Source organism: Ochotona curzoniae, unplaced genomic scaffold (assembly GCF_017591425.1).
Source record: "Ochotona curzoniae isolate NIBS_2020 unplaced genomic scaffold, NIBS_Ocur_1.0 scaffold_274, whole genome shotgun sequence".
Taxonomy (NCBI): Eukaryota; Metazoa; Chordata; class Mammalia; order Lagomorpha; family Ochotonidae; genus Ochotona; species Ochotona curzoniae.
Window position 1 is genome coordinate 5,520,911 of NW_024467101.1, and position 15,275 is coordinate 5,536,185.

At 59.5% G+C, this 15,275-nt stretch overlaps 2 protein-coding genes across 2 annotated transcripts in view; one reads left to right on the forward strand and one right to left on the reverse strand.

Moving 5' to 3' along the window:
- The window catches only part of RSPH14 (radial spoke head 14 homolog), a 55,682-nt gene that overhangs the window by 17,562 nt on the left and 22,845 nt on the right, over positions 1–15,275 (reverse strand). The window lies entirely within an intron of this gene.
- The window catches only part of GNAZ (G protein subunit alpha z), a 40,044-nt gene that overhangs the window by 10,478 nt on the left and 14,291 nt on the right, over positions 1–15,275 (forward strand). Inside the window, exon 2 of the mRNA XM_041003726.1 lies at positions 7,999–9,240. Within this exon, the coding sequence (XP_040859660.1) occupies positions 8,518–9,240 (723 nt within the window). The 5' untranslated portion in view covers positions 7,999–8,517. The remainder of the gene's footprint in view (positions 1–7,998; positions 9,241–15,275) is intronic.

The following is a 15,275-nucleotide window of genomic DNA, read 5'->3' on the forward strand; positions in this document are numbered from 1 at the left end:
CCCGTGGGGGCCATGTCACTGCTGACCCAGTGGGGAGCCTTTTCCAAAGACCCTGAGGTTTCAGCGATGGGAGCAGCTCTCATGGATGGTCACAGTTTCCAGGTTGCATCCCCCCCAGAATGCACACCAGCTCCCCTCTGTGCCATCAGCACTGGGAGTCACTCAGGCCCCTCAGTGTCACCAGAGGGTTCTCACTGTTGCCCTTCTCTCCCACGGTCCCTGTGTCCTTGTCTCCAGGTCAGTAGTGTTGATGGGGCATGACCTGGCTGCCTTATTAGCACAATGCAAGCCGCTGGCATACGTGCGCACACACACTCTCTCTTCTCTCTCTCTCTCTCTCTCTCTCTCTCTCTCTCTTTGTAGTCACCTCCCCTACTCCCACCCTGTCCTGTCCACGCGACTCGATTCTGGGCAAGCACAGTCTCCACAGTGGCATGCCTCGGGCCAGGGCATGTGTGCTGGGTCATTTGGGAATGAATGGGGAAAGCAGTGGAGGGTGCCCTGCAGCAGAAGCCACCAGAACAGAGCCAGCCAGTCAGTGACCCACTTTTCTGACATGAGAAGCAGCCTCTGGGGAAGGGGGGAGGCAACACTGATAGCACAGCCAGGAGCCCTGGTCCCCTCCTCATCCCCTCCACCCCAGGAGTCCCAGCAGAGAGCACCTCTGGGCCCAACCCTGGGTGCACCTGCAATCCCAGGGGACAGTGGACACAGAGCCCTGCTTCTTAGCGCCCAGGGTGGACAGCCACCAGGCCAGAGGGGTGGCCTGAAGCCACACCAAACCTCCCCGTGAGGAAGGCAATCCTTTTTTTTTTTTTTTCTCCCTCAATCCTTTTCCTTCTAGGAGAAAATCCCAGTTTGGTGCCAGTGTGGCTCTAACACCCTCCAGCAGGTGCTAATCCCTGTTGTTTAACAAACAGCAAGTGGGTGCCCTCACCTGGCCACTCTGCCTGCAGTAGGCCCTGGCCGGCAGCAAAAGCAGATCCTTTGTGCTGTTCTCCAGTCCAGGTGCCTTCTATGTACAAGCAACTCTGCCCATTTAGTTACAACATAGGGACCAGCGTTTAATGGTGCCGCGGCATAGGCTATCACTTGCAGTGCTGGCTTCCGGTATTTGAGCGTCAGATGCAAGTCCTGGCTGCCCCGCTTCCTGTCCAGCTCGCTGCTAATGAGCCTGGAAAGAGAGCATAGACGGCTCAAGAGCCTGGGAGACCCAGGCAGCGTTGCAGGTTCCTGGCTTTGGCCTCGCTCAGCCCCAGCCACTGTGGCCATTTGGGGAGTGAAGCAGCAGTTGTGAGCATGCTCGCTCATGCTCCCTCTCTCCTTCTGTCTTTCTCTCTCTCTCTCTTTCTCTCTCTGCCTGCTTGCCTTTCAAATAATAAAGAAGTAAATCTTTAAAGAAAAAAAACAGGATATGAAGTTCTTTCTTCGAGACATCTGTTTAGTAAAAAGGCAAGTCTATTTAAAGAAAAACGCTGAGTAAATAACAGGAGGAGGTGCCCAGACACAGCCAGGTTGGACAACTGTTGGGGGTGCTGGTGGGGCTGGGCTTCGGCAGGGGTGCAGGGTAGGAGGTTTGGCTGAAGCCAAGCCTTGCAGATTCCCAGCCGGTGACCCTGAGAAAGTCATCCCCTGCCTTTCCAACCTTGGCTTCTGCATTGTCTGCAAAGTTGTGGCTGGCAGGCACCTGGGACAGGAACAGGAGGAGGCAGGACAGAGACCCATCTGTGCCCTGGGCCTCTCCAGCCAGCCTCTGGGCTCCCCCCCACCCCCCAGGCTCCTTCCTGTCCCCACAGTGGCCCAGAGGAAAGCAGAGCTAGGACCCAAAGCCCTCCCCATGACCCCATCATGCCCAGCTTCCCCCCACCCACCCACCCACTGGAGTCGGCAGCTGTCTCCTATCATTCCTTTTGAAAAAATTAAATATATTCATTCATTTGAAAGTAGAGTGACAGAAAAAGAGTGAAGGATCTTCCATCCACTGCTTCATTCCCCAAATTACCATAGTGGCCAAGGCTGGGCCAGACTGGAGCTACATCTGAGTCTCCTGTGGGAGTGGGGGTCCACGTACTTGGGCCATCCTCTGCTGTTTTACCAAGGGCACAAGCATGGAGCTGGATCAGAGGTGGAGCAGCCAAGACTTGACGTGGTGCTGTGATATGGGATCCCGGGAGCTTTACCCAAAGCCCCCTACAACGCTGGCCCCTGTCCCTGATCATCCTGTAAGGAGGACACTGGGACCCTGGCCTGTACCCAGACCCTCAGGTGATATGTGAGGGATGACACCACTCAGAGCTATGGCTGGAAAGGCGGAACTCGCGGTCATGATGCGGGGGTGTCTAAGGAAGTCCCCTTCATACCAAGCAGAGAATGGGGACAGGGGAGGGGAGTGAAAGCGAGCAGCACAAAGGACTCCTCCTCAGGGCTCAAGGCCGGGCCACGGGCACTAAGAAGAGACCTGCGTGCGGTATCAGCCCCAGGTGGTGGGCATGATCCAGGGAGCTGGCAGTGTGAAAGGACAAATGGGGAGGCCACAGGCATAGGCTTTGCCTGGCCTTGGTTCCTAAAACAGAGCCACGGTGGGGGCTGACGCAGGGGTGTCAGTGCCCAAAGATGGGGAGATGGGGAGTGAGGGCAATAGCAATGCTGATCCCCTGGAAAGCATGGGGAGCCCCTCCTGAGCCACGACGCAGTCACATGAGAACAGCTCACAAACACCCGCTCCCATGGGTCCAGCGAGTCCCAAACCCAGTTCCTGCCAACTGAAGCATAGACTGTGGAGTGTGGCCCACAGGCAAGGAAGGGCCTCTGCTGGCTGGCCCACACCGTTTAGTCTGTTCAGCTTGCCACAGAGCAGCCCATGGGTGGGGGTCAGGGTAGAGCAGACGGTGGAAGGTGTCTGAATAAATGGTGAAACAACAGTGCCCAGTCACAGCCCTGCTCAGGCATGCCAGGCGGCTTGGCCTCTAGGGACATACCGGGCATAAGCAGCCATTGTGTAGTGGTACCGGCTCATCCGTCACTGATGGGGGCTCTGACTCCAGCTACCACCCCCAGCATGGACCCTAGTGCTGGGACTGCGCATATTCCAGTCCCAAGCCTGGGGTACAGATCCAGGGCATTTCAGGGGTGCCTGGGAGTACTGTGGGGTGCCGAGGGTGCAGTCTCACTCTGGCCTGCCAGCCTATTACCAGGGCTGCCTGTCCCTTCCTGAGGTCCTGCTCCATCTAGGTGGCCTCTGTTTAGGCCTCAGACATGACCACGACCCTCCCTGCATTCACCATCTGGGTATGGAGCCACCTCCATCAGAAGGCTAAATTGTCCCTCCTCGTGGTGGGTCTTAAATCATTGCCCCATTGGTGGCTGCCCTGGCCCAGTGTGAGGCAGGTTCTTCAGTGGGCATGGAGCTAGGGGTCTGGGCAGGGGGGGAGGGAGCTGCTGCATCAGAGGACATGGACCTAGTAATGAGGGAGCTGGCCTATAAGCGGCAGAGTGTTGCACCCTAGGGTCGCCCTGACATCGCCTGGCTTGGGCAGTGACAGCTGTGAGACTGGTAGCCTTCCTCCACCTGGGGGATCTCACTCTGCACTGGCCACTGTGGAGGAGGCCCCAGGAGAGGTTGGAGTGTAGGGGCAGATCAGAGCTGGCACTGCTGTGGCCTGGCTGTGCCCTGGTGGACGTGGGAGGTGTGTCCTGAGACCCATGTGCCCTCTGTGGGCCCAGCCTCCAGGGATCCCAGGCCATGGGGACAGGCTCAGGGCAGGAGTAGGGAAAGCAGTGACTCCTGATGTGCAGAATCCCCAAGAGAGGTGGCCGCACTAGTCCCTCCCAGCTGCCCTGGCTCAGTGCTGTCAGCCAATGTCGGGAACAGGCCAGAGGGCCTCTTCTAGGTGAGACAGGCACAGCATGGCATGCAGCCAAGCTGGACTGCCAGAGGGTGGGGCCCCACAGGCAGGAAAAGAGGCTGTTGAAGGGGGTGGCCCATGCATGTGTTGAGGGGTTCGACTTGAGACCACCAGAAGTAGGGAGCTTTCAGTTGAGGGTTTCGTGAATGGGCTTGGGATTTGAGAAGCACACCTTGGCAGTTTGTGGGTAGGTGAGTCAGGGAGCTGTACTAGGAGCCAGGGTGGAGCCTCTCGGGAACCTATGGCCTGTCCTACCCGCCTGCAGGACCCTCGAGTGTCCTGAACACCACCCTCATCCACACAGCAGCCGCTTCATCACCAGACAAGGTCTGTTGTACAACCTGCCACCTCCTGCACCTGCCAGCCTCAGCCCTTGGCCACCTTGCCTCGTTGTCATCTGGACATACAGAGGCCAACAGCCCAAAGGATGTCAGTCATACATAGGATGGGTCCCACACTCCCTCCTCCCCAAGCCTTGGTTGGCTGCTGATGAGCTCTTCCAGGGACCTTTTACTGCCCCCTCAAGCCCCATCCTGTCCCTCGGCTGGCCCCAGGGCCTTTGCAATGGCAGATCCTGCGTTCCCCAGAAGCCTGCTTGTCGGTGACCATCACCTCTCACCCCTAGGGAGACAGGCCCTGGCCACCCTGACTGACTTACAGCCTTACCCTTCCTGTACCCAGCAGCTCTGCCATCTGGAGCTCCAGCACCTTTTGTCACTTACTGTTTGACTCTAGCCCTGCCTACCAGAGAGGACGGACACGGGGTCCTGGCTGTATCATCACGTCCCTTAGCATTGCTCTGCTCCCCAGGCTCCCAGCTCCAAGCATGGCTCGGCTGCTGACTCACTTCCCCTAAGCCCTACTCCACATCACAGTAACTCTTCTGTCCACAGGCCCCTCTGTGCCCAGGACACGTCACACAGCGATACACAGGCCCACACTGCAGGACACACACAGCTGCATGCGGCACTAAGGTGTGCCCGCAGACATGGGCAGAGGCACACACCCCGTCCTACTTAGATTGGCACCCAGAGCTGGATGGCCCCGTGTGCTGTTCTGGGTAGGGACCCAAATGAAAGGGGTGCTGTGAAGAAGCAATATGCCCTTGAATGTGACCACTGGTCCCCAGCCTGTGAAGACAACACTTGGCCTGGACACGGTTTCTCCTTTACCCCGTGATGCCCTGTGGCACACACCATGTAAGGACCACATGGCCAGCCTGGGGCTTCCAGTGAGCAGCAGTTGAGGCTCTAGGATGCCTGTGCTCCACCCTAGCCTGCTCCTGATACTCAGAGGCCCAGCCTGCTCCTCGGTGCCCATGACAGAGTACCCCCTTCCCCACCACCCCATGGGACCAATGCCTGGGCAGATATGGCTCAGCATCCCTGGCTGTGTGGAGTGGACCTGTGCCTATCCTGGCAAGGCCCCCAAGCCCCTGTCTTGGGGAGCCAGGACCTGGGTAGGAGCAGTCATGCACTGCCCTGCTGAGGAGTAGCCAAAAAAACTGCCCCAAGGATCCTCCTCCAACTGTCCATGCAGTCCTAGAGCTCCCATGCCACCCACCTGGACTAGACCATGTCCTGAGAGGTGTCCGGAGGCAATGGGGAAGGAACTGACCCTGGGTGATCACTGACCCACAGTGTAAATCACTGAACTGGGGAGAAATGTTGCTAACAACAGGGGCTGCAGTGGCCTTGCCAGGTGACAGCGCTGGCCGGCAAGGCCCTGGGGCCCCAATGGCAGCTGCAGTACAGGGCACATCCCAGGCCAGGCTGAGGATTGGGACACCTTCTGTCACCGGCAAGGACGAGGGGACAGTGACAGTGTCCCTCGCTCACACGTAGGCAGCCCACAACACAAGCAGGCCCAGGGCATACAGAGCAACCAGGCCCCACTGGGGCCATAACGTGGCTCCCAGAAACGTAAGAGACAGCCAGATGCCCACACATGAAATCTCCCGTGATTTCACAACTCCGTGCCACCCGGGGAACGGCTTCCGGATCTCTGCCTGCAGGCCAGCCCATGTGCCAGTGTCATGTGCATGTCTGTATGTGCATGTGCACATACAATGCACATGGCTCCCAGTCTTTTGGGATTTGGGCTGCAGCACCCGTGCATCGCCTCAGGTTCCCAGCAGACATCGCCAGGCCATCCCCTGCTGCACCTCTCTTCTCCATGCTTTCCCTCCCTTGGAGGTCCAGAAAAAGGGACAGAGTTCCCTAAGCTTGCCAGGGCTGCAGCTTGCACTCCTGTGCCCCCTCTGTGCATGGACACTGTGGCAGGAGGTGACATCAGCATGAGGTCACATAGGTCACACTGTGGAGAAGCGACTGGGAGAGGCCAGGGAGGAAGAGGTGTGGGGACAATGGTACAGACCCCCATGACTGGTAAGGGACAGGGCTGGGCCAGGGTCTGGAAAGGTCCCAGAACAATAGGAGCATGAGGTTTGGCTGAGGAGTGCTGTCAGGAGCCCCACTGCTGGAGGTAACTGGGCTCGCAGAGACTTGCGGATGCTATGGGTAGAAATCTGTGGTAGTTGTGGAGCAGGGCCTGGAGCAGCACGCATCCAGGAGCAGGTCAGGTTCTAGACAGGGTCGCACCTGCTGTGGAGATGAAGGGAGGCCCTTAGCTGCCTTGGGCCCTTGTACCCTAGCCTGGCAGAGGCTCACCAGGGAGGTGAATGCTGGGCTCCAGAGAGCAGCCAGGCAGGGACAGAGTTGAGTATAGAGCAGGTGGGGCCAGTGTGGTGGTGCTATGGGGTAAGCTTCCCCTTGCAACAGCGGCCTCTGATATTGGAGTGTAAGTTAGAGTCCTGGCTGCTTGGCAAATGTGCCTGGGAAAGCAGTGGAGGATGTGCCAAATACCTGGGTCCCTGCACACACATGGGAGACCAGGATGCAGTTCCTGGCTCCTGGCTTTGGCCTGGCCCACACCTGGCTGTTGAAAGAACATTTAAGGAGTGAACCGAAAGATGAAGGATCCCCTTCTGTTTCTCTCGCTCTCTTCACTCTGTCATTCTAATTACTTAGCTGATTAATCTTTTAAAAAGAAAAAGGTACATGAGGGCAGGAGCCAGGCAGAAGGTTGCGCTCTGAGTGGACTGGCCTCATTCCCTGAGAGGTCATGGGAATATCCAGGGGTGTGCCTTACCCTCTGCTGCCCAACAAGTGGCCAGGTGTAGCCATAGCTAGTCCTCACTGATGGCCAGGCAGCCCCTGAGCCTGCCTGCCTTGCTCTACACTCAGTGACAGCCCCACCTCTGGGAGCCACTCCATCCTCTCCTGCCTTCACCTCACCAAGGTGTCCCACGCCTGGCCCCTGCCTCAGTGCCAACCTTCCCCACTTGATCCTACCAGGAACAAGGTACCTATTCATACCATAACCTGACCCTGAGCTACTGGCTACTCTGCACCCTGTTGTGCCCCAACAGCCTACAGCACCCCTCCCAGTCCTTGTGTTGCACCCTGCCAGCTGCCCCTTCCTGGGGTCCCTGCCCTGCCCCACGGAAAGGCAACATCTTGGCTCCTGCAAGAAGTGGCAAGCATTCTGGAAGCACCCAGTCACGTTGGGTCTGGTCATAGGGGCCCCAGCCTCCTCCCAGCAGGACCACAGCCAGCACCCTCAGAGGACAGGTCTCAGGGGCGGCTCCCTGGCAGCTCACCTGACTGAATCCCAGCCAGGGTCAAGGCCAGAGGCTCAGTGAAGGTGGAGCCAGCCCAGTGAGGTGGATAAGGAAAGAGCAGGGAGGTGAGCCTGGCACCCCGTGGCCACACGCCTCACACCCTTGTTCCTCTCACTTGCTCCTGGCCACAGGTGCGCTAGGCCAGCCAGGAGGGCAGCAGGGTGAGGTGGTGGTGGCAGTAGTGGTGGCGGCTGTGGCAGCCAGGCATGTTTGTTTTGCTGTGATTTGGACACCAACCCTGCCACGCTCCACAGGAGCAGGGAGTTGATGAATTGCTCCCGGCTGGTTTTCTGAGCCGACCTGGGCTGCTGTTTTCCACCTTCCCTAAGTGCCCCCTTTCCCGTTCAGACCCAGGTGGGGCTGCAGGGAGAAAGGGGGTGGGCGACTCACACTGTTTTCTGTGTTTGGCAGGTGAAGGGACCGGATGCGTGGCCAGGCGCCCGAGGCAGGGGGGCCACAGGGAGTGCACGCCCTCCAGCCGCGCTTAGCAGCATCGCCACAGCAACCAGCAGGCAGACGGCAGCAGCCTAGGCAGGCGCTCAGGGGCCAGCATTCCCCCACCCCGGCAGCGACAGTGGCAGTGGCAGTGGCGGCCAAGCACAGGGAATGACTGCTACAAATCAGGCCACGTTGCTGCCCAGGGAGGTGGAGTGGCGCTAGAAAGGAGGGTGCGGCCACTGCCCCACAGCACGGAGCGCCATGCCGGCTGGAGAAGACGTGCTGGGGCAGGGGCTGCAGCGTGGCACCTCCCAGGCCCCCCACCAGCACTGAGCACCCTGAGGGAGGCCGGCTCTCCTTCACTCCACCGGGGCGCACTGTAGTGTCCCCCTGCTGTGGTTGAGGCAGAGCAGGTGAGAGGGAGAGGTGCCTTGCCCCGTGAGCCCCCCTTCCCACCCTCCCCCTGACATCTGGGCCCGCCACTGCCAGACCATGGGATGTCGGCAAAGCTCAGAGGAGAAAGAGGCGGCGCGGCGGTCCCGGAGAATCGACCGCCACCTGCGCTCTGAGAGCCAGCGGCAGCGCCGCGAGATCAAGCTGCTCCTGCTGGGCACCAGCAACTCGGGCAAGAGCACCATCGTCAAGCAGATGAAGATCATCCACAGCGGCGGCTTCAACCTGGAGGCCTGCAAAGAGTACAAGCCCCTCATCATCTACAACGCCATCGACTCGCTGACTCGCATCATTCGGGCCCTGGCCGCCCTCAAGATCGACTTCCACAACCCCGACCGGGCCTATGATGCCGTGCAGCTGTTCGCACTGACAGGGCCGGCAGAGAGCAAGGGTGAGATCACCCCGGAGCTTCTGGGTGTCATGAGGCGGCTGTGGGCCGACCCTGGGGCACAGGCCTGCTTTGGTCGCTCCAGCGAGTACCACCTGGAGGACAACGCCGCCTACTACCTGAACGACCTGGAGCGCATCGCTGCGCCCGACTACATCCCCACCGTCGAGGACATCCTGCGCTCGCGGGACATGACCACGGGCATTGTGGAGAACAAGTTCACCTTCAAAGAGCTCACCTTCAAGATGGTGGACGTGGGTGGGCAGAGGTCGGAGCGCAAAAAGTGGATCCACTGCTTCGAGGGCGTCACGGCCATCATCTTTTGCGTGGAGCTTAGCGGCTACGACCTGAGGCTGTACGAGGACAATCAGACGGTGAGTTGGGCCCGGCTCTTGATCTTGCGTGTTGCTGCTGCCATGGGCCTCTGGGAGCAGGTGGGCGCGTGTAGGGTACAAACATGTAGCTGTATGGTGCCCCCTGTGACGGGTGCTCCAGTGAGGGGAAGGTGTCCTGTGGGGAGCCTCCTACTAGGACATCCACCCCAGAGGGGACTGCTGGCTGGCAGGGTCATGCTGGGCGTTGGCAGGTCTCCTGTAAGTCCAGCTCTGTTCTTCATGGCAGCCTTGGTCTGCTTGAACCCGGGTGACCAGGCAGGTGATTTTGACCCCCTCTGAGTGACAGGCACAGGCCTGTAGGCTCCGGCCCCCATCAGCAGTGGCTGCCCTCTCAGTGGCCGTGGATGACACTCTCTTCCTCACGTCTGTGAGCCTTGTCAGCTTCAGCCAGAGTAGACCTCACCCCATGTGTGAAGTGCGCAGGCCTTAGAATCCACTGGATGAGAGAGGATGAAACCCAGCAGTACGTCCTATGCCAGTCCGTGTGGCAGACTAGCAAATCCATGATGCTCTTGAGTCAGAGTGGTAGGAGAAAGTGTAACCTCAGGGGGCTGGGGCCTGGGTCCTGATGGTGGGACCTTGGTGAGAGGAGAGGGTGGGGCCAGTGTCAGCATCCTATGGAGCTCTCAGCCCGGAAGTTGGAGGGCTAGAGCTCAGGGGCCCATAGTGGGATGGGGGTAGTCCAAGGGAAACCTGGACCCCATGCTACACAGGTCGGGGCGTGTGAGGGGAGTTGCTGTTGAGGCTGGCAGCCAGATAGAGAAAGGGCAGACAGCACCGTGCAAAGTTTCAGCAGAGGCAAAATACCAAACACACAAGGTTCCCACCATTATCTCAAGTACCCAGGAGTGGTAGCATGGAAGCCAAAGAGCCAGGCAGGGCCTGGCCAGGGCCATCCTGAGGCTGTGCTGCTCAGCCAAGGCCTTATGCCAGGCAGGAGCACTGAGCAAGAACCCAGAATCTGCCCCTTGACCTCTATGGAGCTGGAAGTGATCATGAATGCCCTGGGGTCCAGGGAACATAGTGTGTGTCCAGCTCAGGCACTTCCGAAACCAACAGCAGGGGCTTAATTCATGCAGTTGGCAGCTTTGTCCTTTGCATTCACCCAAGGGCTTTTGAGTTTGGACCGGTGGCCCCAAGGGATCCTCTGGCTGCAGTGCTGGGCACCTGAGCATTCTGGACAGAGAAAGGTCTGTGACTGCTCAGGTGGCCATGGGAGCCTGGCTGGATCTATGCCCAGGTGTTAAAGGTGTCCTCAGTCAGAGAGGCCCTGAGCCGTGACACCGTGTCCACAGGAGGCCGGGCTCCTGTGCACAGCCACCTGCACCCTCCGCCATGATTGGGAGCTGCCCCTCAGGTTCCAGCTCCTCAGGCTCCAGCAGCAGGTGAGCAGGTCAGGCCCCCTTGCAGAGGCGCCCTTGCAGGCACACGGTTGGGACTGGCCCACTGAGAGCAAAACGAGGTGCCCTGGTCTGCCAGCTCCCTGCAGCTGCTATTGGTACAGACCCTGGTGATTGACTCTCTGGGCTTCTGCCCATTCCTGCTGTGCCCAGAGGCTGGCAAGAACCCATACCCTGAGGGTTCTTGCCTGGCCGGAAGTGGGGGTGCATGACCAACTCTCTGGGCAGCCTGTGTCCATGGCGCCTATGTGGATGCCTGGGCCATATGTCTGGGCCCTGCGTAGCTCCTGGGTCTCTTGGAAAGCGTTGGCTGTCTCTGCTCCCTGAAGCTGTCATGGAGAAGGCTATAGGTGCCTCCCAGATGCCCGCTGCCTTGTGGCTGTGCTCCCTGCCCTGGCCATCATCGGGTCCTCGGTTCCTGCAGCACCACTCTGTCCAGCCTTGGTTTGTGACCATCCCTTTCTTTGACTGCTACTCCACGGCCCCATCCTTTGGGTCTTGTCCCAAGTGACATCTCCTTGGGAGGCTTCTCCAGCCCCAGCCTGGTGCCTGCACATTGCTCCCGCGCAGCCGTCCACTCCAGGCAGGGTCCACCCCCTTCATGCCTGATCTCTGGGTGGCTCTCCGTGGGACCTTGAGTGACACTCCCCAGCAGGCTCAGGGGTCTGTAAGGCCTGGGTCCAGGGTGTAAGGACATTTTCTGACTGTTGGGGTGGGGGGCCAGTAACAGCCAGCCTGAGCTCCTTTCCACCCCCCACCACTGTGGTCTCCACGGGCCTGGAGAAGCAACTTGTTCACCAGAAAAGGAAATTCCTAATGAGAAACCCAAGCGAGGCTGGAAATTCACTGGATTCCAAATGGATGTGACCTTTCATGCTCTACCAGCAATATCTGGGGATGGAAAACAAACAGGCTGCCGAGGAAAGACAATACCCTCCCGCGATTCCTCCCGGCTGGGGCCTGCCTGGCCGCGCCCTGCCCTCCCTCCAGCCCGGCCAGGGCTGCACAGCACGGGGCGCCAGCACAGACTGCCGGCCCTGCAAAAGGCCAGTCTGTCAACAACAGGCCTTGCTCCTTTTTTTTTTTTTGCCAAAGCTGAATGAACCTTGGGGCGTGGTGCCAAGGTTCTGGACGCAGCTCCTGCGTGTATGTCCTTCCTTGCTCAGCTCCCGAGGCCTTGTCTTCCCTCTGCCAGAGGCTGGCGGTGCCCCCCTACCCCACCCCCATGCCCGGCCCCCACCCCACCCGCCTGCCGGCTCCTGCGTCAGCACGTTGCCAAGGAGAGCGTCAGCATCTCTGAGCTCCCGGGTGTGAGGGCTGCAGCGAGTGCCAGGCAGTGCCTTGGAGGGGCGGAAGGCAGATTCCAGGGCGTCTGTGGACCATGGCAACAAAGGCGCAGGAGCTATGCCCGTCTCAGGCACAATTCTTACCCAGGAGTCAGTGGGCTGCCAGCCTGACCAAGGCCTCCAGTGCCCTGACCCCAAGGGGGCCACCCTACCCCTCAACCCCAACACAGCACAGGGGACTGGAACACAGCCCGAGCATACCGAGGCACCGCCTCCTTCACCCCCGCCCCCCATTTCTGTAGGGCAGCAGCAGCAACACTTATGGTCTGTGTCACAGGTGGAGGTACCAAGGCTCAGGCACAGGGGCAGTGTCAGCTACATGTCCACCCTTACTATACCCACCAGCACCGGGACAGCCCCAAAGACCTCGGGCTCCTCACGCAGCCCAGGGCTCTGCCCCTCTTCCAGAGTGCACTCTCAGTAGACAGACATGGGTCACTGGCTCCAGGAGGACTATGGAAAAGAGGAAGTAGAGGAACCAGCAGCTGTTAGCCCACAGAGAGGGACAAACGCAGGGGTTGACCAGAGGAGGCCCCTTGGGAGATAGGCCAGGACCTGAGCAGCACTGCCATCCCCAGACCTCTGACCCTTGTATTTGCAGATAGACTCAGCCGGCGCCAAATGGAGGGGGTCCTTCCCAGGGGCCAGATTGGAAGTGCCACGTGTCTCACATGGGAAACCTACAGGGAGCTCCCTGCCTATTTCTCAGTGGAGCTGTCAGCATCCCCAGCCCCATGGCAGGCCTGCTGTGCACCTGCTGTGCACCTGCTGTGCACCTGCTGTGCAGGTACAGGATCCAGGCTGGGGGCCAGGGCCTAGGGACAAAGAGGAACTGAGTCTGCTGGCAGCACAGAAGCTCAGGAGACAGGGACAGTCCGACCAGCACAGCCACATTTGGTCTCCACACACTCCCATGCTGCCAGGGCCACCTTGGCAGCAAACAGCTGTTCCCAGGGGTGGCCCCTGTTTTGCTTTCATCTGGAACCTACCGCAGCCAGCTGGACCACAGTATTGCTCACCAGGGGATGCCTGGTAGCCACACTGTTTTATCTGTAACACAGCTGGTCAACATGTGTCATGGATGATCCCCAGGGAGAACAGCAGGATAGGTGAGCAGGAGGCAAGTTCTGCAGGACCAGCCCACGGGCAGCCAGCAGCTGCACACTCCTGGCCCTTGTCCTGGACCCTCACATTCTGAGGGCAGGCCCAAGCCCTCGCTGCATGGCCTGTGCATGGCCAAACAGCCTGGCACGCACCAGGTGCTCAGGAGGCCAGCTGGCCTAGGTGGAGCCTGGGTTGCAGGCTCCTGGCTGCTGGATATGAGGCTGCTGGGACCACCCCCACCACAGCAGTGGGCTTATCTCCTGCCCCGCCTAGCTCTGGGGTTTGCCTGAACAGACGGCTTGCTCAGTGCTTTAAAAATGGAATTCAAACCGTTGTATCCTAGACTGATGTGTTAAGGGTAACAGGGGTTCCACAGTAGTAAGATGGACTTTCACGTTTTGATCACGGAGCCAGTTATATCTTCCCAAAGGAAGAGATTACAGTCTGGAGACAGCCAGGTGTGGGCACCGCCACCACTCTTCCCCCCACTACACACATGTCCTTCACTGTCCCCAATCAGCACTGCCCCCCAACACATGTCCTGTCCTTCACTGTCCCTAACGAACCAGCTTGCAAGTAAGCAGCTGAGGCTCGGAAAGGTCCCGTCAGTGTCCCAAGGCTCTGCCTCCTGGGCATTCCAGCAACCCCCTGCCTATCCAGGCATCCAGACAACCTCTGACCTCTGGGTGCGGGGTGCTCCAGAGATGGCCTCGGGGGTTGTAGAGTGGGCTCCACTCTGAGCTGCCATGTGGGAAGGACAGAAGACACTCACAGCAAGCCTTGGGAAGCAGGAGTGGCCATCAGGGCTGGCAGTGCCCGCTGCCTCCCCAGCCCAGTCTGGCAGGGCCACAGGGAGCCCCAACAGGGCATAAGCCCTGCTCCTAACCTGGCTGAGAACACAGCTTGAGCAATACTGCCTCTGCCAGAGACTGGCATCAGCTTGCTGCGTGCCCACCGCCCTTCCCTTGCCAGGTGCTCGTGTCCCAGCAGCTCCTTCTGATCCTGTGATGCTCCAAGGCCCCATGTGGTTTGTCTGTGACAGCTACAGATCATCATGCCCCCCAGGAAGTGCTGGCCTCCTAGAGCAGGGCCAGCAAAGAGGGCTGGAGGCAGCCCAGCTCGAAGGGGTTTGGCAGAAGCAAGAGACGATGCAGGTCTGCGGCAGGACCCTGATGGTGCCTCCCACACCACGTGCAGAGCTCAGCTGGTCACAGTCCCCCTGTCGCTACCCTCTGCACCTGGCCTGGCTGTCGCTCTGTGACCCGGTATCCTTGTCTGAGCCATAACTGGGGCTGCGACCGTCTGGTTCTCCTTGGGGTAGACCCTGGGCTGAGCTCTGAGCCTGTGGTCCTTGCATAGGGCCTGGGCTTCCTGTGAGTACCTGTGGGCTGTTGGCTATAGCCTGGGATGGGCAGAGGAAGGCCACGCCCCCTAGCACCTGTTGGAGACACTGTGCACTTGGCCACTGGTGCTTCATGACCTCAGGCTGGGACCTCCTTCTCTGTGCTCCCAGGGGGCACCTGCAGTATGCAGATCCTGCAATAGTAGCTGCCTCCACATCTCCCACTGGCCAGCAGGAGGCTTCCGAGGGTGCCTCAGTGGAATAAGGGCTCCTTGCCCTGGATAGGTCCTCAGTGAGGCGATGGTGGCCAATAAGCAGGTTCATCATGTGCCCCACATCTCCCATACTGCCCTCCTTACACTGTCAAGCCCTTTGCATTTACCTCCACATCTTCATCCTCATGTCACAATGTCACTGAGACCACCAGGCTGGGCACAGGCTGCCACTGAACATGGCCAGGAGCAGCCGGGATCCCCAAGGCCATCACTGGTAACACTGCCCCATGTCTCAGCAGATTCCCCGTGAGGTGGCCACTATGGACTTGGGACAGCAGCTCCAGCAGCTTGGGCTCCCTCATGGCAGACAGGCTGGGGTCCACGTCTTGGCCTAGTATAGGAGGGCAGTTTCTGCCTATGGAGAGGGTGCAGGCACCTGTGTTAGCAGCAGCAGAGCCTCCCCCTTCCCGCTGTGTGCCCATTCATTCTGCGCGGGGCTAGCTCCGAAGAGCCACTTTCCTGCTTCTCAGATTCTGAACAAATTGCTGAGCTCTGCTCTCCAGCCAGCCACGTGAGTGTGGTTACGCCACAGCCGTTGATGGACAGA